Source organism: Vigna angularis, chromosome 3 (assembly GCF_016808095.1).
Source record: "Vigna angularis cultivar LongXiaoDou No.4 chromosome 3, ASM1680809v1, whole genome shotgun sequence".
Classification (NCBI taxonomy): Eukaryota; Viridiplantae; Streptophyta; class Magnoliopsida; order Fabales; family Fabaceae; genus Vigna; species Vigna angularis.
Window position 1 is genome coordinate 9,880,716 of NC_068972.1, and position 24,383 is coordinate 9,905,098.

Below are 24,383 nucleotides of genomic sequence, written 5' to 3' on the forward strand. Positions count from 1 at the left end.
TCATTATTCTCCATAGAAATCCCACCATATCCGAAGATTCTTACCAAGTTTCCATATCTGTGGGAAAGTATATGCTCGAAATTAAGCACCATAAATATGGTAAGATAAAGTCTCTTCCTATGAAAAATTTGTACAAAATTTTGAAGAACACCGGAAATTCTGTTGAGAAAGGGATTTTGGGGGGACTCATACTCCTTAACTGGAATCACTCTTCAAACTTGCCATGTCAGAGTGAACTCATAAAAGATCATATTAAGATACAAACTTTGTTCTAGATTCTGAATATGCACAACAAGCTGTTAACTAATTATTTATATGCTCTATTTTTGAAATAATAGTTCCTCCATGTGGATCTAACTAATATGGAGAGAGAACAAGAGAGATGAAGAACACTACAATGAATTAGCTTGGAGGTACGAGCATGATCCCAGTGAATCAGTGCATCAAATAGAAAAGAAAGCTAAAGAGAAAAAACAGTAGAAAAATAAACTCTGAATGTATATGATAAAATTGAAACTGTTATAAATAATTCTGTTATTGCGATGTACATAAAGCCAAGTCATATATGTATTTATAAGGCCAGCAAGCCATACAAAAAATTGTTAACACTCTTCCACAATAACCAGCCGTCAGCTATATACACACTCCACGATATGAATGAAAGGAAGAGAAGAAGAGAAGAAGAGAAGAAGAAAAATAGAATAGAAAGGAGAGAAAGAAGCAATCTTGTTTTCCATAGTGATGGATTTTGAAGAGGTGAAATAGTACTAGTCATGCCAGCAGAGGAGCATGACCACACACCTTCTGATTATGTATAGCCTTGCCCTTTGTTCCCTGAGGGCTCCTCCAAACCCTCTGCTTGAGAGCCTTCTCTTTGAACCTCCCATGCTAGGACTAGCCATCTTCATTTTTGTAGAGTATATTATTGTAGGGTTATCCTTTGTTTTAAGGTTTGTTGACGCTTTGAAGCTTTGAAGCTTTGAAGTTGAGTTGTGTTGTGAGTGAGTGAGGGATGGGGGGTTCTTATAGGAGTGGTTGAGGTTGTGGTCCTATCTCACATTGGTCTAGTAAAGAGGCAGCGATGGGGCATGAAAGGGCGTGCAGTGCCTCTAAACCCACCAGACAAACAGCAATTGGGCCCCACCTCACCCTTTGGGAATCCTTACCCCAATAACCGGGAACTGATAAAAACAACCCAAGCAATTCAACCACCCTTCTCTTTCTTCCATTGCCATGTCACACTCTATCATCCTATGTGTAGCCACCACCCACCAACATCATGGGTCTCCAATTTTTCAACTATGTGGTACCTATTTTATTTCAGTTTATAACCTTACCTTAATCTTGTGCATGATGGAGAGTTTATGGTTGCCCATCAGGACAAAACTCAAAAAGCCTTCTCCTTTTTCTTCTTCTTTTTCTCACTGCCTTTTATTTTGTTCTTTCTTTCTATCTTTCCCTGGATCCACATTATCAGGGAAGTGACTGATAGATGAGGGACTTGGGTAAGTAAAGCCCTCTTCAATCCTACATATCAGTTCGTAACAACAACCATTACAAAGGTTTTATAGCATAATCGACTAACTTATTACTACCTTGACTTCATCTCAAAAAGTTGCACATAATTAGGGCCCCAGCTTTCAACATCAAACTTTGCATTCCCATGGCTGAAAATCATGCTTATCCAATGCCACAAAATCTATAAATTATTGAACCTCTGGGATTATCACTCAGAAACAGAATGTCATGACCCTCACCTCATCCTAACCAATAGTATACTAGATTTGGCTTCATTTTTGTAAAAATCAGTTCAGATTTTCTTAGGTGAAAACCAGTGGCTTTCAACAATCTGGGCTAAACAGTATATATATATATATATATATATATATATATATATATATATATATATATATATATATATATATATATATATCTGTTTGTATTTATATGAGTCTTTCACATGATATTAATATATTAATTTATGGGGGTGAAAAAATAAAAATTATAATTGTACATAATGGAGGGTGCAACTTCAAACCTTCAAATGCTCTGAGTTCCCCACTGGTGGAAACAAACCAGCACAAAATTGTTTCCAGTTTTTCTTGGTTGCATGATTTTTAGTCCACACCATTAAGAGTGGTGTAGTGAGTATGAGTCTAAATATATCTTAGATTCTATTCTCGTTTCAATCATTTGTATAAAAAAAATGACGATCTTTATCCTTACACTAAAACATTTAATTTCACAGACTAAAAGAAAAGAAGGCTTAATAAATTATAATAATAATTAGAGATGAAAACATGCTCCTATACATCGGTTTAGAAGATTTAAAAATTAGGCTTCATTTATGTCACAAACTCTAATCTAGTTATTTGGCCTTTGGGAGATTTTTGTTGAGCTTAGTTTAAAATGTGCAGCAAAAAGCTGCATGGATGGATTTCCAAGCCAACTGAATATCAGAATATGTTACAGGAGTCTGACAGCTTTGGAGGAGACAGCAAGAATATAGAAGCAGTAATGAGATATTTGCATGAGCAATGGATTGAATCACAAGATTCGTACACATGATGATAGGACAGAATTTTTCTGCTCCTTCACACTGTATTTTTGTTTCACCTTACAGAAAGAAATCCAGATAAATCCTTGTTGGTATCTCTTCCCAGAAAAGATATAAAAATAAGCTAAAGTGACTTTTGCATAGGCCTGAAAGTATTTTGCTAAGTAAATGAAACAAAAGGGAGAAAGTTTTGTTTTTGTTGTGCAGCATCTCATATGCCCAATAAAAGTAGCCAAGGACGTAAGTTTCAAGTTTTTGACTAAGATTCCATAAGAAGAGGCATAAATTTTTATTGAAGTGTGATAAAAAGCCAGTTAAGTGTGTAACTAAATTAGTCATAGATAGCACCCACTTGCTCTACCTCGTGCTCTTCCCAAATGATAACCTTTTTCCAACGACTTGTTCTAAATAATCTCTGCTACTATTTTATTCCTTCTTTGCTTTCCGTCTTCATCAAATTTTAAGCACTTCATATTGAATAATGCGTTTGTCAGCACTTTGTTGTTTCTACCATCTTCTTCTTCTCACCTCACTGTTACACCTGTTATACACCCATCCACTAAATGAGTTTAGATTAATCGATCCAATTTCAAACACTTTATCTACAAAATTATATATTTATATCAAACTGAGGACTTGTGAAGTTGAATGGAATTTAATCTATTTTATTTTATGTAATTTAATTAGATTAAATTGAGATTTATATTTTGTTTAATAATCAACCAGATTATAGTTCAATTGAGTTGGATTAACTCATCAAATTCAGTGATTCTAATTATAAAATTCCATCACTTAAAAAAAAATTAATATTGTCAACATATCAACATTACTTATGATACATAAATAAATAATGTTAATATGATAAAACATAGAAAAATTGTAAAATTATATATATTATACAATTGAATTATGTTGTATTAACTGTCCGTTTCTTAAATTCATCGGATGATCATAAGCTACAATTTTAAAAAAATTATTTAGAAATTTATTTTTAAAAAATTTAAATATTTTAGACATAAATATTGAACGATTAATTTTTTTTTCATTTTTATAATTATTATTCATGCACGAAGCCTTATTTTGTTTTTCTATTCTCTGTTTAAAGAAATGAATGTCCAATATTCCTGCTGCTATATATTGTGACAACACATTGAATAGAAATTATCTATCACATTAAACTTTTTATGAGAGAAAAACTCTTCTGAGTATATATAATCTCATGTTTCTTCCTCACTCGTTTTGAGCAGTAACTACACAGTTTTCTTACCACTTTCCCCCTAATAGCCTACTATTGTATTTCCGCGTTGCTTCTTGTTTCAGTCTATTCTCTAAATTTCAGAACAATTTTTCTTTTCTCCATCACGTTGATTTGACACAAAATTCCTCTTTACCGTGAAATTTTGCACAAATCCCCATCAAAATTTTGCAAAAACTTCATCCGATCCTGTCTCAGAAACCGGTAGATCTTCACATATTTCACAGTGTATCCTCTCGATTTATTTGCATCAATCAATTCTCGTATTCCAACCCAGACACAGAGTCCTTTATCAAGGTTAAGATGCCAAGTTTTTCTTATATTTTTCACAGTAACATATAGCAGACTCAAGCATCATTCCCTGTTCAAGATCATTGAAATTCAAAGAGCATCACTTTTTGCGAAGATGTCATCAGCCATAAGAAATCCAAAACCAAACTGGGGTCGTTTAATTTGAACAATGAGGTTTTCTAGGTAACTTCATCTTCTTAGAGAAATGGTCATTTGAAAATATTTAATGTGCTGATTGGACCCTCATATAAAAATTATAAATTTATTATATTCATTTAAAGCATGGGTGCAGAACTTTGTAATTGAGAAAGCGCAATAGAAATGGAAAACAGTGGGAACTTAACAGCATTACAGACAGAGGTGATAACATTAATGTCCGAAATGCTCCGTGATCAAAGTGGTCCAAACACGGCATATCTTGAATCTAAAAAAAATTGGTCGGTTGTACAGAACAAGGAGGTCAGAGTTACACGTGAAGTTCTCGTGATTCACAATACCATTGCCTGCGGTATAATTAACATATATAGTAATTTAATAGTCACGTGTACTTTCAGTCATTAAGCCACTACCCCATTTCCATTCTCTTCTACATGCTTGTTCAGTACGGAACAAACTCACCACATGTTTCTTCACCACAACATCTGTGAAGGATTTTAATTTTTCTGCATTTTTTATTTGGTACACTGTCCTCTCTTTCCAACATATCACAGATGGAATGTAAATTTCTTCCACACTGCTTCCTTAAGGGTAATCATAAACGTACACCCCCAAAATGGGATGGACTGAGATATCAAAAAAGAAGAAAAAACAGTAAAACAAACTAATACATATGCTAAGTAATACAACAGAAAAATTCAACATTTTTCCATCTTTTATGTGAACATCACTCACGCTGTGGCTTACTAGTTAAGTAACAAGTACAGTTTCACTTGTGTACGGACACAATACTAGCAGGTTGAGTCTCTATTTACAACTGCTAATTTACTATGTAAACAACATGGTTCGTAGCTGGTTATGTAACAATGACAGATCAATTGACTCTGTTACCAAGATGGATTCTTACCAACATATTGAGATTGGCAGTGACAAGAAATAGTTCTACTTTGGTTATACAATAATCATGTTGATATAATTATCTTTAGCAGAGTCATTTTTAGCCATACATAAATAACTGTTGTCTCTCACATCTAGTGATAAGAGTGTTACCTCAACTACTCATAAAAAAAATTATGTAATCCAATTATTATCCCGTAATTTGAGGAGAAAGAGTACGAGGAAATTATTAAAGTGCTAAACTTTTGAAGATCCAAAGTTGGATGATATCTTGATCAAGTAAAATGGCATCCATTGAAAAGAAGTTACAATAATTCACACCGTGATGAAATGAGAAATATAAAGTGAGAAGTTACAAGGTGTTTTCGTGCTCTCTCCAAAGTCTAAAGGCAACATGGAGTTTTAAGTCATGATGGGATAACAGCTGGCCAGAAGGAAAACAGAAAAGGTGTCATTCTAAGATAATGTCATGTTATTTTTATCACGATTTCCATTATTCAACACCTTCTCAACATATCTTAGAAAAAAGCAGCATCACACGTGCGGTCAAAAGATTCCTCTTACATCTCCATCACACTTGTTTATCTTTCTTTTCAGATCAAAAGTCGTTCTTTCTCATCAAGATAAATAATTTTGATATCCAAAATACAGACAAACTTGTTGGGTCTTTCTAGTGTACCATAATTATAATCTTCATTCCTCCGTGGGGATCCATCTGCCACATAAAGACTTTTTCTGCATTGATCGAGGAACACATTTATACTATCATTCATGGTCTTTATATAATCCCTCTCTGAAGTCTATGTGCGTGTGTAAATGTAAAAATAGAGTATATAAGATAAAAATAAACAAATTAAGCATACAAGTATAAAAATGCTCGCAAATCTAATGTGTAAAGTTTTTTATTGCATATGATGTTAAATTTACTGATGTAATTTAATTGTATTCTCAACTTTTATCCAAATATAGCCTAAGAGCATTTCTCCCTGCAAGATATCTTTCTTGCTCTTGGCTCAAATTTCTACAGATAAAAAGAAAAGAACTTACCACCTGGATTATAAATTCTGAAAAGAAGTTGGTTTATAGTTGCAGAGACATTTCGATCAGCTTAGTAACACTCACATAACATAACTTTCTCAGTCCTGCTGCCCTGCTGATAAAAGCTACAGTCTATCACCCTTTTGCAGCAGAAAAGTATTACAAGAAGTTCTTCCCGGTTATGGTAGGAATTTGCTAATGTTGCTTTTGCACTAAGCCTTTGGTGTGCTTTGTATCAAACTATTGACATTGATTTTAAAACTTCTCATTCTATTTATCTAAAGGTCTCTCTTGAGCGCAGAAGTTAAAGTTGGAAGAAAAAGATAAGAAAATGGTCTCAAGTCCACTCTTGACAAGAATCCTTTAGGTTTGAAAGAATGCAATGAAGACTATGTCATCCCTTAAATCATAAAGAGTAATAAAAATGTAATCAATTATTGTAAAAGTTTTTAAGTTCTTAGTTAAACACAAGAAGGGTTTTACATTACATATTTAGTTAGTACCAAAGGAAGGGTCTAGAGTTTTTCCCCATTCAACCCTAACACCTTACGAAAGTAACCTACTTGAATGGTGAAATTATGAATCTATTATTTGAGCTTAATCCAAGGTAGAAACTCTTTGAATAACATAATTTACATTCTCTTTCAAACTACATCTTCATCAAGAATATAATAAAACGGATTGATAAATAATTGGTCCAGAAATGCAGCAAAAATTAAAGGTATAACAAGAACTATTAAAAGGCCAACCCTGAATTAATTTTAGTTAAGACTTAAAAAAAAAGACGCCGCTGCCGGGGATCGAACCCGGGTCACCCGCGTGACAGGCGGGAATACTCACCACTATACTACAACGACTCAGTTGTTAGAATAAAAGCCATTATTTAAATTAACTAAATGATGAGAAAGAAGTTTACAAAACAACGCCGCTGCCGGGGATCGAACCCGGGTCACCCGCGTGACAGGCGGGAATACTTACCACTATACTACAACGACTTGCTTGTTAGGAATTTTAAGATAATTTTATTCTTAGTAAATGTATATGAAATTCACCCGCTGTGTTTGAATAAAAGAACACAAGGATAGAAAAATAATTCATAAATGTCATATTGGTAACACGGATTTTAACGTGATTTTTTATTACTTTTGTAAACTTGTGTGAATGTAGTTTTTATTTAATGAATAATAAAGAAAATCATTAAAAAAAGTAAGCGGGAAAATATATTTTAATATTTGTATCTTTTAAAATCTGGACATATTAAGGTGCGGGATTTTGAATTTATAAAGATAAATCGTAATTCTTAGCAAAGGTGCTCAAACAGTGAATTACTAATTACAGATATAATGGAAGAAGTCATGAGAGGAGTTACTACATTTGTGCTTTGTGTCGCAAATTTATACTTAAATTTTATTTAATAAAACAAATTTTAAAAAACTCTAAACAATTAATAAGTTTATATTCTTTTAATTATACTTAATTATAAGTTTTGTAAAATATTGCTTTTATTTAATTTAAAGCAATAATTACCTGCAGAAACAACTAAAAAAATTAAGTAACTCCAAGTTTCATATAAAAGGTCTCCATAAATCTTTTAATAGCTCCTGATCATTCATATTTGAGCATGGGAGTTTTTTTCTTATGAATAAACGTTTGTTTAGAGTGGATGCTTAGGAGTTGCTTAGGAAGCAACTCTTGTTTAAAAAAACTCTTGGGTTAGTTCGATATGCTTGGAATTGTTTTAAAAAATGAGCTACTTCTAGAAACAATTGTTTATTATGAGCTGAACAAGTACTCATCAAAAGCATTGATTTGATTGCTGGAACAGTCTAAGAATCCAAATACAGCACAATGTATGCCGCTAAATTACTAATACCGGAAATAAGAGCAGAAAAACCAAAGTGACAGTGCGGACATCTCAAACTCATTATTTCTCTAATTCCATGCGGAGTACTTACAGAGTCAAACAAATATAAAATAAAAGTAAACAAAAAATTGTTCAATATGAACCTTGAAGCGTTTCTCCTTGCCAAATCTTGTAGAGCAGAAGCTAAGTCTCGTGTGTGGGTGCAGGACAGTGTCTGAAACTCGAATTTTGAACAAGGTTATATTCATTTATAATTAAAAGTATTACATAATTTTCAAATATTTTGAGCCACAGTTTGTTATTTCTTTTATACCATACACACACAGACACTTGAGATAACAGGAAAATATTTCAAAATTAATCCCCAGAATCAAGAAGAATTGCAAATGCACAAGTGTTGACAACAATGTCATACATGCATAAACGAGCCAAAATAAAATGAACTGCTTTTGCTACCGTGCTAATGTCTTTCCAATACAAAAGTTCCAGAAAACAAATGAAATCAGTCTCTCAACAGCAAGATAACTCATAAATTGTTCTAGGTGGTATTGAACAGTACAAACAATTGATCAAAGTCTTGCCCTTGCTTTGAATGACATGTTCACAGAACCACCCACCTCCTCCAAACCTATGGAGGTGTTATCTTCAGACTTGTAGGCCAATAGAAAATATAGCTTCTGGAGATGTACCTAGAATAAATGGTAAAAGAAATGAGAAAGAAATCAAAAACTAGCACCGAAAGAGGTTTATGGAGGAGAGTCCAGTTCACCGTTGTCTTTACTGTCATCAACATTGGCTGGTTGCTCTTGGTTAAGAGCAGCAAAAGAGAACTTCTCAAATGGTCCACCCTGACGTCCTAAACCTGCTCTATATAGTAGATATTCCACAGGCTCTGTAGGCTTAGCTCCAACAGAAAGCCAATACCTATAAAACGTACGGAGAATTTATGCTATCAAACAAATGGAGATGGCTGTCTAGTTAAATTCATAGATATAAATTTGGGCTGTCATTCATGCAATCAGAAACAGTTCTTTTTCTTTCTCAAAGATAATTGTATAGGTAATTTAATCCTAATCATTGAATTAAAGAAATATAGAAATGCAAGTTCAATATATCTCATTATACTGCCAATGGCCTTCTGCACAACTGCACAACCCCATTACCACCATGAAAACACCTATCAAGTAATTTAGCAGAAGTACATGTATAAAGAAAAAAAACATAGTGTAAACACAATTTTATTGTATTGAGGAAATGTCAGGAGACTAGAAAACAAAAAATTGAAAAATTTGGAGCTACAATTTTGGTCGGAGTAACGAAAACTATGTGCCTTGATTTAAGTATTTCACAATGTTTTGTATACCCTAGAAGCCTACACTCTGCATGTTCCTGGTGAGGTTTTGCCAAGCAAATAATGAAAGCGTGTTCCGGGCAGTAACACTATTTTCCCGCATTGATACACTCACAACTAGATAACCTAACATTAGAGAAAGTTACTTACTTCACTCTTTCCAGTTTGAGACGCATATTTTCTTCATCATCCTTGCCTGCAGAAAAGTAATACATTGAAGAAAAATTAGGACCAACTACAACCATCCTCCATTATCTTTGTAATTCCTAACAATTAAACATTAGACATAACAGTAACGAATACACACTACATTGGCAGCAGGTTTTCGTATTATACAAATGTACGACAATGGCTTAATTGTAATTTTAGTTTCTTTTAGGAAAGAAAATGTTTACCTTATACTGAAGAGCAAATTGGAATTTTGAATGGTATAACCCTGTAAATGTTTCTTTTGAAAAAGGAAATTTTCAACCTCACTGGACAGAACCATTTTACAATAAGTTAAGAATAAGAGAATAACCTGAGATAGGATTGTAGAAGCCTAAAACTTCAAGTTGCTTGCCATCTCTAGGTGTTTTGCTGTCAGTAACAACCACGCGATAGAATGGGTGGTTCCTGCAGCCGAGCCTTGCCAATCGAATCTTCACCACCATCTTTGAGTTTGGTTGATTCCTGCAACAGTGTTCGTGAGGAGAAGCAATCAAACTAAATATTTGTATCCAACCGTTAAACAAGAATCATCGTGAAGCAATTCAAACATTGAGCAAGAAACAAGCAATACAAAATTACCAAGAAAGACTTAAACTTTCTCCTGTCAATAAACTGAACAAATTTTGGGTGGTAATTTGTAGCGAAGACTGAGATAAGGATAAGGGAAAAGGATTGGGTTCAACGCATCCAAACAAAAAAGTGCGATAGAGTGGGTTTTGTCATCCAATAAACCCATCCAACGGTTAAGAAAATTCCAGTGCTAGTGCCATTTCCATTTCACACACCCCCATGCCTTTTTGGGCTCCACGACACACGCATTGGGCTTTTTTTCCCACCCCTTTTTCTTGTTACACCTCTCCAACTTTTTTTACAAAACCATTTGAACTACAGACCATCAAAGTAGGGATGTCAAAAAAACCTACATTATTATACTCACGGATAAAATTTACATTTGCTACTAAAGAGTTACTTTTAATTGATACATGCGATTGATAGGTATGAATAACTTAGTTAATATGATCGTTATATATTTTTGAGTAAACGTTCTTGTTTCAATTATAAACTATTGAGCTTATTTATATATTAATTAAATTTTGAAACTTGTTGAAATTTTGAGCGATGAGTTATAGAATGCATGTTGAATGATTAGTTATATTTGTGACACTCGAGCTATATATTCTCTCTCAAGTGAAATTGAGTTTTTAAACAAGATTCTGAACTTTGAAGTTTCTCATTCAAATGCTATTTTGTTATTCACATTATGATCTTTATTTTATTAGAGGATATTTAAATGAAATTATTTTGCTTAAACTTGTAGAGTTATGCTAAAACATAATTATACCCGTTTAAATCATCCTTCAAATGTTGTGATTATGACATAGTTTTATTATAATATAAAACTTTGTAATTATTAGTAATTGATATTTTTTAATGATTGGATATAATATAATGTATAATTGTATTAGAGGTGGTTTCCTAGTTGGTAATCTAACCTAACTTGAATATTTTGTGAATAGGAAGTCAATATCGTCTTTTGAAAGTTTTCAAATTGAGGAGAGAGTATGATGTGATTTCTTAGTGGTATTTGTTAAGAAAATGAATGAGTTTGGTACACTTTAAATTTTATTTTTTTTATCTTACACAGTAAACTCACGAAAGTGTATGATTGTAAATATGCCTTTACTATTATTTTATACACAATGTGTCTAGAATTTTACTTATATAATTATTTTGATGAAAACTCAATGAAATATATAGTAATGACTAGGTGGTGGTCTTTATAGTTGTTAAGATAACTTTTTATGTAAATTTAGTTTATAAGTTTCTTATTTATCAATAATTGGTAAGAAAGAAAATAAGTTGATGGTATAAAATTACTTTAATCAAAATATAAAACTTCCTAATTTAAGTGTTTTTTAGTATTAAAATATTTAAGTTTTTTTTGGAAGTAAAATAATAATAATACTTTTTTAATCATGATACAATATCAAAAGTTATAAATTTAAAACAACCAACATTACCACACTAAAATAAAATTTCTAAAAATAAAATTTCTAAAATACAAACAAAATTCAATCATTCATTAGTTAGTTCATGTTTGATTATCACACCTTTTTTTACATTTTTCAATTTCATGTTTGAATTTCAAATTTGAAAAAATCTTATTGGACACCTACAACGTTCAAAACTTAAAAGTTATATGTTACTTATTATTTTTTTAAGGTTGGTTGGAATTATAGTGTACTCCCATATGTATAAAAAGATACAGTGGAAATGAATTTGTCAAAGTTTCTTTTTATCCAAACGAAAAATTATCTAGTTTTTTTTGTTGACAATACGAATTTTGTTGAATTTTTTCTTAACAATGATTGCCAAATTTTGTTTTTCTTGTTATGTTTGTTAGGATATTAGTTTATTCTATTGTATGATATTCTTTTACTCTAAAAGTATTGTTTAGGTCTTTTTGTATAGGAGATTAGTTTCAAACTCTTAATTTTATGAAACATAGCATGAAAGTTCATATTGAATTGCTCTTCCTATCAAAACTTTGTGTTTTTTTCTCTCTTTCTTATGATTTTTAATAAGTCCATAATTTCATTCTTTTTCACTTTTGAAACATGGTGTAATTTCAATTAGGTAAGATTTTATATCTTTATAAATCAAGTTTATGCTTAGTTTATAAGTATATGAATATTTATTATAAGGATTTGGTAACTTATGCAACCTCTTAAAATATACTAAGATTTAATTGAAAAAAAACATACTTTAAACATGAAGATATTTTAATAATTTTTATTTTTAATTTAAAATAAAAAATAAAAAATTATTCAAATACTTTTAATCTTAAAACTTATAATTTATAATATATGAGAATATTTTTGTCAACTAAAATTTAATACACTTTATTTATTATATATATATATATATTCTCGTAATTAATAAGAAACAAATCACCATTGTAATAAATTTAGAAAATAATACTAGTATTGTTTGTATTAATATATATTATGCTATGTTTTATAATTTTTAAAAGTAATATTAATATTGTATTATTTTATGTATATTTAGAATGTCATAGTGAGTCAATTCCGTTTATGTAGTTTAACTCAATACATGTTAAACTGAAAACTCGTTGAATCAAAACTTTTGTAACTCAATTAAACTTGTATGGATTAGTAGATTAATAAATTGACTCACTTAAAATGCTTTGTTATTTTAATATTTATTATATTAAAATCTCAATCTAAATAACTTGAGAAATAAATAAAGTATATATTCAAATTATTTAAATACTATGAAAGAACATTCTACGCTAAAAAAACTAAATCTATTTCAATGTAATAGACTTCAAACATTTGATTAGTGAATCAGTGAATTAGTAAGTTGACTTATTGTTATTTTAATATTTTTTATATTCATTATATTGAAGTTTTAAATCTAAATAACTCGACAAATAAATAAAATATATATTCAAATATTATTTAAGTATTATGAAACAATATTCTACGTTAAAAAAACTAAATTTATTTCAATTGAAACATTTGATGAACCAAAATGAATAATAAGTTAAAACTCATTTAAATTTCTTTAAACTATTATGGAAGCACAAAGTCAATTAAATTAAAGAATCTCATTAGATCAACTTTAATTATGGGTTTCTACATTAGATGAACTTCAATGATCAAATTAAACCAATCTCATTAAATAGCACAAATAAAAGGATCAAACTAAACTATTTCACAAAATCCAAAAAAATAATCAAATATCAAACTCAAAAATAGAAGTAGACAATTAAACTAATTACTTATCTATCATGTCCTTATTCATATGCAAAAGTTTCCATTCAATATACATAACTTAAAATAAAACGTATATTGAAAATTAAAACAAGGCTACTTTCGTGCCTAGACTTTGCTTGCACGCCAAATGAATCTCTTCGTGGCATAGAAAAAAAAAACCCTAATCATTAACTATCATAAGATGCAAGTGCCTCCCTGAGGAAGAAGCAGAAGACATTAAGGAAAGAAGACGCTTACATAAGAAAGGAAAAAGAAAATTGAGTTTCTAAGGAGACAAACAGAAAGGAGGAGGATAACTAAGTAATAATGAAAGAAGAAGATCTATTTTTGGCTGAATTAGAAAAAAAAGTCCTGATTTACTAGTTGCACCACCTTTTACCAAACTCACCTCATTCCTCTCGGTCTTTTAAAGTTCAAAATACAAAACTTAAATATATATATATATATATATATATATATATATATATATATATATATATATATATATATATATATATATATATATATATATATATATATATATATATAGGGTTTGTTAACGCGCATACGCCTGTTTTTCAGTTGGTATATTTTAGCAATGTGTGCCGGGTTTTAGTAGACAAAAATACCCTTATATATCATGGATTCTAAGTTAAGGTTAAGGGTATTTTAATAATTTTCATTCTCAAAACTAAAAAAAAAAGAAACCCCCCAAACCCTTACTCATCTCTCTCATTCCTTTCAACCCTTTCTCTTTCATCTCTCTCACTCTAACATTTTCTCTGTCATCCCTACTGTAGCCTCAATTGAAAAAATCAGAAACACTTGACGTTAAACAATTTGTCTTTGTAAAGAGTTGAGTAATTAATATATTCACCTTCAGGCAAAGATTCATTCAAGATCTCTTCAATTTCACCATCTTCACTAACCTCTCTAATTTCATCATCTGCATATGTTGAATCATCATCTCTAAAAAAAACCCTCCAAGCCAATTACCAATTCCTTCGGATGTCATTATGCTTAGATAAAATTATATACGACAAAAATTATAAAATGAAAACTCATTATAAAATCATTTTTTGTAAGACATTGTTTAACCACGAGTGTTTCTGATTTTTTACAGGTTAATTACCAATTCTTTTAATGTCATTATACTTGTGAAAATTAGATAAAATTATATATGACAAAAAATATAAAATGAAAACTCATTATAAAATCATTTTTTGTAAGATTGTTTAACGGCAAGTGTTTCTGATTTTTTATAATTGGGGCTACAGTAGCAATGACAGAGGAAAGGTTGGAGTGATAGAGATGAAAGAGAAATGGTTGAGAGGAATGAGAGAGGTGAGTAAGGGGTTTTTTTTTTTTTAGTTTTGAAAATAAAAATTATTAAAATACCCTTAACCTTAAAACTTAGAATCGATAATATATAAGGGTATTTTTGTCTACTAAAACTCAGTACACATTACTAAAATATACCAACTGAAAAACAGGCGTACGCACGTTAGCAGACCTATATATATATATATATATATATATATTATAAATATTTTTCTCACTGTACAAATATTTGAACACAATTAATATCCTCCATGAAAATATAAATAATCCATATCCTCCATGAAAATATAAATAATCCATGTATATTAGTCAGAGAATATGTTAAAAATTTTACATAGACTTATAATAAGATTAGTTTAGAATATATTACAAAATTTATTTTATAAATTAGTTTGATAAGATTAAATTAAATTTAAAATTAATTTTTTAAAAAAGTACGTAGTTAATTAAATTGTTTATTGAACATTTAGTATCTTTAATTATTAGCTTTATATGATTTCAAACACTTCGTTAAATACTAAGAACAAATTCCTTGCATATGAACTCTTTCAATTCAGTCATGAATATTATACTTACTAAAAAATTTATGTTGTAAGTTTTGACATAAAACTATATTCATATTTTAAATTAGAAAAATATTAACAAGATAACGCATTTGAAGACATGACTTAACATTTAATATATTGACTCTGTTTACAATAAATTCCTAAATTAATTTATACATATATGTTTTAATTTAATGTGCTAAGTGATATTAAAAAGCTTCTCTAATTTGTGGGCTAAATTAATGAAATTTTCTTTTTAAATGCAATGTTTAAAATTTTCAACAATTAATTAATGACATCTTATTTGTATTTTATTAATTTATTTACTTTAATATATATTTACAAAACTAACTTTAAGTTTGAGGGAAATATGTTTACCTCTAACTTGTTATCTTCTATAATGCAAGAATTCAAATTTTAAATTTAGCTTTAGTTTAGACATAAATAAACGATTTTATGCTATAAAAAAAAACATTTGTAATTTTCATAATTTTTTAATTAATTTTAATTAGTGTGATGTTTTTAAAATAAAAATGAGAAGTGAGTTTCATTTTATTAAAAATTTATGAAAAGTAAATGTTATTTATTAAAAACATAAAGAAAAGAACATTCATTTTGTATTTAGAAAAATCAGTATACTTTTCTTTTTTCTCTCTATATATATTAATTCTAGTAGATAAATTAAAAAAGTTGTTATATAACTTGAGAAATTTGAAGTGATAAGAAACCATGAATGACTAAAAGATTTGATACTACCTTTAACTTGAAAACTTAAATCATAAATTCTGATTAACATATTAGTTTAAAATTTGAAAAAAGAAATCCATTGAATTGGTTAAATTGGAATAGCAACAGAAATTAAGTGAATTTGTGAACGTAAAGAATTATAAAAATTATGAAAAATGAGGAATGTTATAGACAGTAAATACCAGACCTGCCCCTTGGCTAGATTAGGCGTGCCGTGCAGGTAGTGGTGGGTTGACCCTAATACTTAGTGGGTACCACGTTTTCCCACAAAAATTAACGTTTCGCATATCAAACCCCACTACTCACCCACTCACATTTACTACTAACATATTTTTATATATACTATGCATCATATTATTATTTTATATATTTACATTTATGAAATTTAATCTTCCTTCCTACTACCCTTTAATACCAAATAATCACTTCATGTTAATTCTCCTGTTTACTCATTTTAAAAAGTTTCTATCATATTATAATTAAGTCTTTATTCAATGCAATTTCATGCCTATAGTATTTAATAAATAAAAAAGTAAAACAATTACGAATTTAAGAAAACCAGATACAGTTTTGTAAACGCTCTTGCTATTATTGATTAATTAGCGTTAAATATTTACATTTGACGTAAATTTCTATTACTTAGATTATTAGAATAAAAGGTTAATTTTAATTAAGAAAAACTGTATCTTAATTTCTTTCATGACTAATGTGATGACCACAGAAAAAAAAACGAATGTGCAAAAGTGAAGCATCCCTATTTTTTACCTCTTGAGGTCAAATAAAATAACAGCTTTGGCACATTAATAGATCTATTCACTGATTTGCTAAAGAACAAAAATTTATACTTATAATTTTAAAAATGGCCACACTAATCATTGTTCTGAAGGTTCTTAGATAAAGGAGTCTCTTAAACTTATCTAGCGATAACTTGTATATATATTATTATAATCATACACGGTAAATTATCTCAATAACTTATAAACTTAAAGAAAAGAACAAGAAAATAAATTATTTTTGACGTACATTGGTTAAGTATTAAGGAACTTTGGAATTAATCTCGATATTTGGAACTCAAACCTGGATGTGGTTGTTGTTAAACTCGTTTCGTCTAATTATTCATAATTTATTGTAAATATTTGATTTTGCCATTCGCTGAATAGAAAATTATTATCAAATACATCAGACGGATTTTGTTAATATGTTTTTAAATGATAATTAGAGTATTAACGGTGGAAAAGAAACGTGATCGCAACTAGTTATAGAATGTTATATCAGTTTTCAAAGACTACAAATTATTTATTGTTCTAATAATTTCTTGAGAGATCACCTGGTGTTATATAATTAGTCGTTGGTTACTCACAATTAAGTTATTTACAAGTAGTTAATAAAGTGATCAACTAAAAATATTCTTACCATGAAAAATTACAGTTTAGTTGATAAATATTAGTTCTTATTCAATCGTTTTTTTGAATTTAAATTTCTAACGAGATAGTAGTTTACTCAATAAAAGTATCAATGTTATAAATTTTTAATGAATATTGGTTGATGACAAAGTCGACTAAAATTTGTTAGACTTTATTTTCGGTTGATATTAATAAATAATCAATGAAATTGATGTTATATTTAATATATTTACTTATAGTTGTTTACAAATATTGATCATGTTAGTTTTACAATATTGTTAATTGAAATTATGTTATCGACTTTAAAAATTAATTAATGTTTGTTAAAATATCTATTTAGCCAACTTTTAAAAAATATATCAAACTATTGAGAAAAAATAACTTTAGTATTTATGATAAAGTAATAGGACACAACAAATGTTAATTAAAAAAAATTACATTGATAAAATTAAAAATCTAATAAAATTAACAATGGTCTAGAAAATAATTTAAATAAATAAAAAATAATTCATATGAATTTAAATAGTAAAGTGATTACTTTCTTAAAATTATTTCCCCAAATACATCAATTATCTACAAATAACTTTTAATCGTGATAAATTTAAGATAGATAATATTTAAAAATTGATATGTAATTTAACCAGTTACAGTTTTATATCTTACAAAATATATGTTTGATAAATGTAAGAGTTATGAAAAAACTAAGAGTATAAATGACTTTTAAAACTGGAGCTTGATTATTTTCACTAATAAAAATCGAATTTATAAATGAAAAAAAAAAATAGTTAGCTGAGTTTCATAAATAAAGACTACCATAATTTTAAAACTAATTTTTTTTTCTTCCTTTAACTTTTTTTAGTGTATTTGACAATTGGAGAATGTTATAGGATTTCTGACATTAAGATTTACAATTTTTACCAATTATTTTGTCTTATTTTTTTTTATCTTTTAAAAAATTTGTTTGTATGTGTCATTTAAATATTTAAGGTGAATCTCTCTTTTTTGTCAGAATTGTTAAAAGGTGTTCAAGCTTTTCATATGAATATTTATGTGTAAATATTGTATTATATGTGTATAAAGGTCTCGGTAGAGTTATTTGTGTTAATAGCTCACAAGTAGGGGGAGTTAGTAAATTATAACAGTATTGAGTTGTATTTAACTTGAAGTTGCAAACCATTGTTTGATAGAAATGAGAATTGATAATTGAATTTGTTTATAATCAGTCAGGTTCCATGTTTTGTAAACGGACATAAAAAGCTAAATAAATGATATTTTGACATTTTTTTCAAATATAAACTAATATTTGGATGATTTGATGATTTTTAACTTGAACATATATCATAAAGAAAAGGACAAATAAAAGGACAAAAACATAATTTTGATGCAATTTTTAAAAAAATTACCAAAATGAGTAGTTTAAAAAAATTAGGATGGCAGATAAGTCAGATAAATGTAGCACGACTTTAGTTTAAATGATTTTTTAAAGTTAAAGTTTTATTAATGCAATATAGCTTTAGTTCAGAACATTTTTTTTAAACTAAAATTATATATTTTAATATAATTTCCACCAGAATTGAATTAAAGTGATTATACATTGATACGTCTTCAGTTCTAAATGTATTGTATTTTTTTTTATATGATTTCAACTTAAAAATATTTTAAACTAAAATTGTGTCAATTTCTTTCAATATAATTGTATAAAGATAACATAACTTGTATTCTGAATTTTTTCAAATATACCAATTTCGGTAATTTAAAAAAAAATACACGAGAAAAAACTATGGTTTTAAAAGACGTACAACAGTGATGTCATATAATTTATCTTATTGTAACAGTTTATAAATTTATGCCTTGGATGTTTTAATAACGTCAAAAATACAAAACCCGTGAAAGATGTAACTAATTTCATAACATTTATATGTATTCCGATAAAATGGTCATATTGTATTTGTATAATGATGTAAGCAAAATATGTTTATTTAAAGGAGTGTGATAAGTTGGAGCATGAGGTTTTTAAATGTGATCAACACTTAAAAATGTAAAAAAGTTATAAAAAAAAATGGTTAAAAAAACATTTTTCAAAAAATGTCGTGAGAAAATGAGCATGAGGTGATAGTGTGGAGTGAAGAAGGGAGTTTGTTTAGAAAGAGAAATGAAACAACGGTCATTGCATAGTATAGTAAAGTGTTCATACCTACTCTCTCCTTCAATTCAACCATATTCTCCCGCTAATCTCGCCATCTTCCACTCTCTTCTCTCTGGTTTTGTCATAATTATCATCTCCGCATCACAACCCCACTCTATCCTCACTTCCACCTTCATTCACTTTCACACACACCATGACTTTACTTTTCTTCATCTCTTTCTTTTTCTTTTTCTTCACCATCACTATCACCACCTCTGCACCACCACCACCACCACAACCTCCTCCTCCTCCTCCGCCATACCCCTACGGTAAGAAACTTAGCTCTTCCTCTCTCCTCTCACATTTCATTCTTTCAGTAACACTCTTCAATTCATTCCGCAGGTTTATCCTACCACATTAACTGTGGCACTTCTGCCAACTCCACAGACTCCTTCAACACCACATGGCTTTCCGACCGTTTCTTCTCCGCCGGCTCCTCCGCCCTCGTCTCCCAGCCTCTCAACTTCCCCCTCCCCTCCGAGAAAACCCTCCGCTTCTTCCCTCCCTCCTCCTACGGCAAGAAAAACTGCTACACCTTCCCCTCCCTCCCCTCCTCCTCTCGCTACCTTCTCCGCACCTTCACCGTCTACGACAACTACGACGCCAAGTCCCGCCCTCCCTCCTTCGACGTCGCCCTCTCCTCCACCGTCCTCTTCAGCTGGCGCTCCCCCTGGCCCGAGTCCACCGCTGCCAAGGGCGCCTACTCCGACCTCTTCGCCTCCCTCTCCAACACCTCCTCCTCCCTCGATCTCTGCTTCTACGGCTTCGCCACCGATGCCCCCCTCATCTCCTCCATCGAGCTCATCCAGGTGCACCCTGCCGCCTACGATGCACCCGACAACATTATCCTCGTCAACTACGGCCGCATTTCCTGCGGCGCCCCCCAGCATTGGGGAGCCGCCTTCTCCAACGACACCGACCGCTTCGCCCGCTCCTGGCAGCCGGACTCTGCCTTCCGAAAAATCCCTCAAGATTCCAACGACGTCAGCTTCCTCTCCACTTCGAACTCGATCTCCGGCGCGGACGAGGAGCCTAATTACTTCCCCATGAAGGTGTACCAGTCGGCGGTGACCACGGAGGGGACGCTGGAGTACGAATTGGAGGTGGACGCGAAGATGGACTATACCGTGTGGCTTCACTTCGCGGAAATCGATTCCAGCGTGAAAAAAGTAGGGGAGAGGGTCTTCGACGTGTTCATCAACGGCGATAATGTTACCAGGGTTGACATATACAAACAAGTTGGTGGTTTCTCTGCGTTGACTTTGCATTACACCCTCAAGAACTTGAGCTCCAACGCGTTCACACTGAAGCTCGTGCCGGTTGTGGGTGCCCCTCTCATTAGTGGCGTTGAGAATTACGCATTGGTTCCTATCGATCCCTCCACTCTCCCTCTCCAAGGTCTCACATTTTGTATAATTTTATTTCATTCATTGTTTCATACTGGCATAATAGAAAGTTACGAATTGTAATGTGTTTGCAGCGACTGCGATGAAGGCGTTGAAAGAGTCGCTTCGTATTCCTGATAGAATGGGTTGGAATGGTGATCCCTGCGCCCCTACTACTTGGGATGCTTGGGAGGGTGTTACCTGCCGCATGACTACCGATAAAACTGCTCTCGTCATAAGTGAGATGTAATGTAACTCTTCTTTCCATCCTTTTTCAATTTATTTACTCTGCCAATTCATGTTGCAATGAAATCTTAATTCCTGTTGCGGTTTCAGAGATCTTGGCACTCAGGGCTTGAAAGGGTACATAAGCGACCAGATTAGTCTTTTGTCCAACTTGGTAAGCCTGTAAGTATCACCGTCTCTACTTTCAACCCATTTTTTTTTTCTGATATGTGAAACCGTTTAGATAGACTCATGATGTTCTGCATTCTACCTCATAAATGAATGCTATGGCTACTGCAAGTATTTCGATTTTCCATACCTGGCCTTTCTCTAAGTTTGTTGTTTGTTGTCCTTCATATTGCCATTTTTTTCCATAATTCTTTTAGTGGAGGCTTCTGTCTTGTATCCACATTCATTATTTATAATTAAGTGTTGCTCTCAGTTTCAATGTTGGAAACGATTTTTTATGCCTTTGCCATATACGTATTCTGATTCATGCAGCACGTGTTTTGCCAGACAGTGTTTCTCATTTTCATATTGTGGGCAACTTAATTTTACAGGAATTTGAGTTCTAATTCCTTGGCGGGCGAAATACCAGCTGGACTGGGTCAAAAATCTCTTATACAAGTGTAAGAACAGTTATTATCCCAGTTAGCTACTAGTTCTAGCAGACGAGTAATAATGCTACATCTCCTTAAAAATTCTCGTCCTACTTTACTGTAGGGATTTATCAAACAATCAGTTAACGGGATCCATACCTGACGGTTTGACATCTTCGAATTTGAAGCTCGTGTAAGTATCTACTACATCTGCATCAATTAATGTGATCGTCTCTTTAGGTTCTATAACCTCGTTATTTTCTTTCTTTTTCTGTTTTGTAAGACGTGTAGTCCTTCCTCTAGATTTAGCGCTTATTTTCCCTCAAGTTCAATATCTTTTTCTGTCACAAATGGGGATGCTGCAATGCTTCTGCTTTATAAAAAATATATCATTTTCTAATCTTTTTAATCATGTCAGGCTACTGAATGGTAACCTATTGGAAGGGCAAGTTCCAGAGCAACTTTATTCTGTTGGTGTGCATGGTGGAGCTATTGAGTATGTCATTTTAATTTGCTATCTTTGCTCTATCTGCTTCTGCATAATTTTGTGTTCAGATTGAAATGTTGAATAACTTTGTGTATATAATAATCCTTATTTGCTATCTCTGCTCTATCCTTATTTTGCTTGTGTGTATAATAATCCTTACTAGTTATTTAACTTTCTATGGATGCAAAAAAGAACTACATATCAATCATGTGTGACCGGTTGTATAATCCAACGAGAAATAATCTTTTTTAAATATTCAATGTGATTTTTTTTTATTCAGTCTCTCTGGCAACAAGGGATTGTGCGGTGTACCATCTCTTCCATCATGTCCTATGTTTTGGGAGCATGGCAGATTATCCAGTCGGGGTAAACTTGCAATAGGCTTGTCATGTCTTTTTGTTTTGTGTGTGGTACTGCTGCTGGCATATATCTACATCAGGAGGAAAAGGAACGATTATGATTTTGCTCTTCCTCATGAATTAATTTGTAAGTATGATTTCAATAAGATTCTGTGTTTGTCATGCATCTTTATTTATAATATTCCTTGTGACGTGTATTGGTTTTCTGGGGCTAACGTGACCTTGCTTTATTTGCTTTGTGGGAGTAGTAGTTGCTCAATTCTATAACTATCGGACTCTTTTATGAATATACTTTATACACATAGGATTTCATTTTCGTGCAGTATTTATATTAGTTTCTCTTGTTCTGGCAAACTCTGACTGGGTTAAATTTCTAACTGCTCCTGTCATGATCATGAAAGCATCCTTCATAAATATTATTTTACTTTTGCTGTCATGTGTATTATTCAAGTTTCATCACGTGTTCATTATTTCAAAAGTGGCAAAATGACGTACATTCTATATCGGAATTTAAATCAAGATTTAAGTTAATGTACCAGTCTTCATTAATCATTAGTTTTTTCCTATGAATAACCTCCATTCCGGTTCAATCCGGGGTTGGATCAAAGATAAATGAAGAAGTCATTTAAATCCAATCTAACCGATTTTTTAGGGGCCTTGGACATGGCATCTGCTGTGATATTTTGTTTTCTTCTATAAAATGGATCCTCTTATTGAATTTCACTTCTAGCAAGTGTTGGGTTCCAGCTGCTTAAATTCCACCAAATGATGAGATATTCGGTTTTAAAAGGACTTCTTAGTTTTAAGAGTTCTATTTATCAACTTTGAATATTGAAATCCTGTGCTAATATCGACTGTTACTGTGACTTCTTCTGCAGCATTAGCTGCCAAGAGAAACCGCTATCAGAGGCAGAAATCGTTGATGCTTCTTGAGCTAGAGAGTCAACATGCCAAGGGACTACCTTCACCTTTTACTCCACTATAACTTTTTTTTTTCAACTGATATGAAAGATTCATTTCATTGGTTTCGGGTAAACATACACAGTTATTGCTTAGAGAAGGTAATTAAATGTAACAGGCTAGCAGCATCCCTGGGCCATCAGGCAAAGTCACATTAGAAAGAAAAAAAAGAAAATGATTTACAGGGGTTGGTCTGCTTTTCTTCTACAACTTTGCCATGTCGAGGATTGCTCAAGATTCCTAGTGCCACACACAGTGAAAATAGTTTCCTGAATCATCAAAGAAAGGAATATCCCTTGTTGTATCTCTAGCCATCTGTACCTTTTGATGAACACACATACCTGACAAATAAATAACCTCATCAATGTATACAATTGGAGCCAGAACTTGGCCTCCAGTTTTTCATGTTCTGCTCGATTCATACACAACCCTGTATACTGATCTATGTAGCAAAACATCAGTGAGTTTTGTTGGACACTGTATTATTGTTTGAAATTTTTCCACGGATTTACCAAGTAAAGGATGGTCCAGAAGATTCCATGCCTTTTAGGCACATAAATACTTGTATTTTGATTTGGTCCCGTCGCGTTACCTAAAGCTACAATTTAGAATTGATGCCAACAGTAGGCAGTGCTGTAGATAATTAATAAGCACACTTTATAAAAATTTTGCTGTTCATTGTTAAACCCTAACTGATAGGGATCCTATTGAACTTAAAATTACTACCTTCCGATAATAAAACTTATATC

General features: G+C 31.3%; 3 protein-coding genes and 2 non-coding genes across 5 annotated transcripts; 1 reads left to right on the plus strand and 4 right to left on the minus strand.

Moving 5' to 3' along the window:
* Positions 1–500: 500 nt before the first annotated feature.
* LOC108325697 (small polypeptide DEVIL 4) lies at positions 501–1,010 on the minus strand. The gene has a single exon (XM_017558793.2). It carries the CDS (start codon positions 906–908, stop codon positions 768–770), a length of 141 nt encoding a protein of 46 aa, XP_017414282.1. The 5' UTR covers positions 909–1,010; the 3' UTR covers positions 501–767.
* A 5,969-nt stretch (positions 1,011–6,979) lies between these two features.
* On the minus strand, positions 6,980–7,051 carry TRNAD-GUC (transfer RNA aspartic acid (anticodon GUC)). The gene has a single exon. It is a non-coding gene; the product is annotated as a tRNA-Asp (tRNA).
* Positions 7,052–7,117: 66 nt separating this feature from the next.
* On the minus strand, positions 7,118–7,189 carry TRNAD-GUC (transfer RNA aspartic acid (anticodon GUC)). Its single transcript has one exon. It is a non-coding gene; the product is annotated as a tRNA-Asp (tRNA).
* A 1,205-nt stretch (positions 7,190–8,394) lies between these two features.
* LOC108325047 (30S ribosomal protein S16-1, chloroplastic) lies at positions 8,395–10,342 on the minus strand. The gene is made up of 5 exons (XM_017558034.2): positions 10,199–10,342; positions 9,930–10,081; positions 9,560–9,605; positions 8,828–8,982; positions 8,395–8,747 (listed from the first exon to the last, which is right to left on the minus strand). The coding sequence occupies exons 2-5, from the start codon at positions 10,060–10,062 to the stop codon at positions 8,704–8,706; spliced, it is 378 nt and encodes a 125-aa protein (XP_017413523.2). The 5' UTR covers positions 10,063–10,081; positions 10,199–10,342; the 3' UTR covers positions 8,395–8,703.
* A 9,268-nt stretch (positions 10,343–19,610) lies between these two features.
* LOC108325120 (receptor-like protein 4) lies at positions 19,611–24,039 on the plus strand. The gene is made up of 9 exons (XM_017558131.2): positions 19,611–19,888; positions 19,962–21,017; positions 21,100–21,250; positions 21,341–21,412; positions 21,790–21,858; positions 21,953–22,021; positions 22,247–22,324; positions 22,596–22,801; positions 23,553–24,039. The coding sequence occupies exons 1-9, from the start codon at positions 19,774–19,776 to the stop codon at positions 23,657–23,659; spliced, it is 1,923 nt and encodes a 640-aa protein (XP_017413620.1). The 5' UTR covers positions 19,611–19,773; the 3' UTR covers positions 23,660–24,039.
* The last annotated feature ends 344 nt before the right edge of the window (positions 24,040–24,383 follow it).

Bases quoted from the DNA above. Each gene is read 5' to 3' on its own strand.
- LOC108325697 (XM_017558793.2), bottom strand. From the start codon at position 908: ATGAAGATGGCTAGTCCTAGCATGGGAGGTTCAAAGAGAAGGCTCTCA.
- LOC108325047 (XM_017558034.2), bottom strand. From the start codon at position 10,062: ATGGTGGTGAAGATTCGATTGGCAAGGCTCGGCTGCAGGAACCACCCA. The intron at 9,606-9,929 runs GTTATTCTCTTA...ACTTTTCTGCAG, and splicing joins CTTCTACAATCCTATCTCAG to GCAAGGATGATGAAGAAAAT. The intron at 8,748-8,827 runs GTGAACTGGACT...CATTTATTCTAG, and splicing joins TGATGACAGTAAAGACAACG to GTACATCTCCAGAAGCTATA.
- LOC108325120 (XM_017558131.2), top strand. From the start codon at position 19,774: ATGACTTTACTTTTCTTCATCTCTTTCTTTTTCTTTTTCTTCACCATC. The intron at 21,018-21,099 runs GTCTCACATTTT...ATGTGTTTGCAG, and splicing joins CTCCACTCTCCCTCTCCAAG to CGACTGCGATGAAGGCGTTG. The intron at 21,859-21,952 runs GTAAGAACAGTT...ACTTTACTGTAG, and splicing joins CAAAAATCTCTTATACAAGT to GGATTTATCAAACAATCAGT.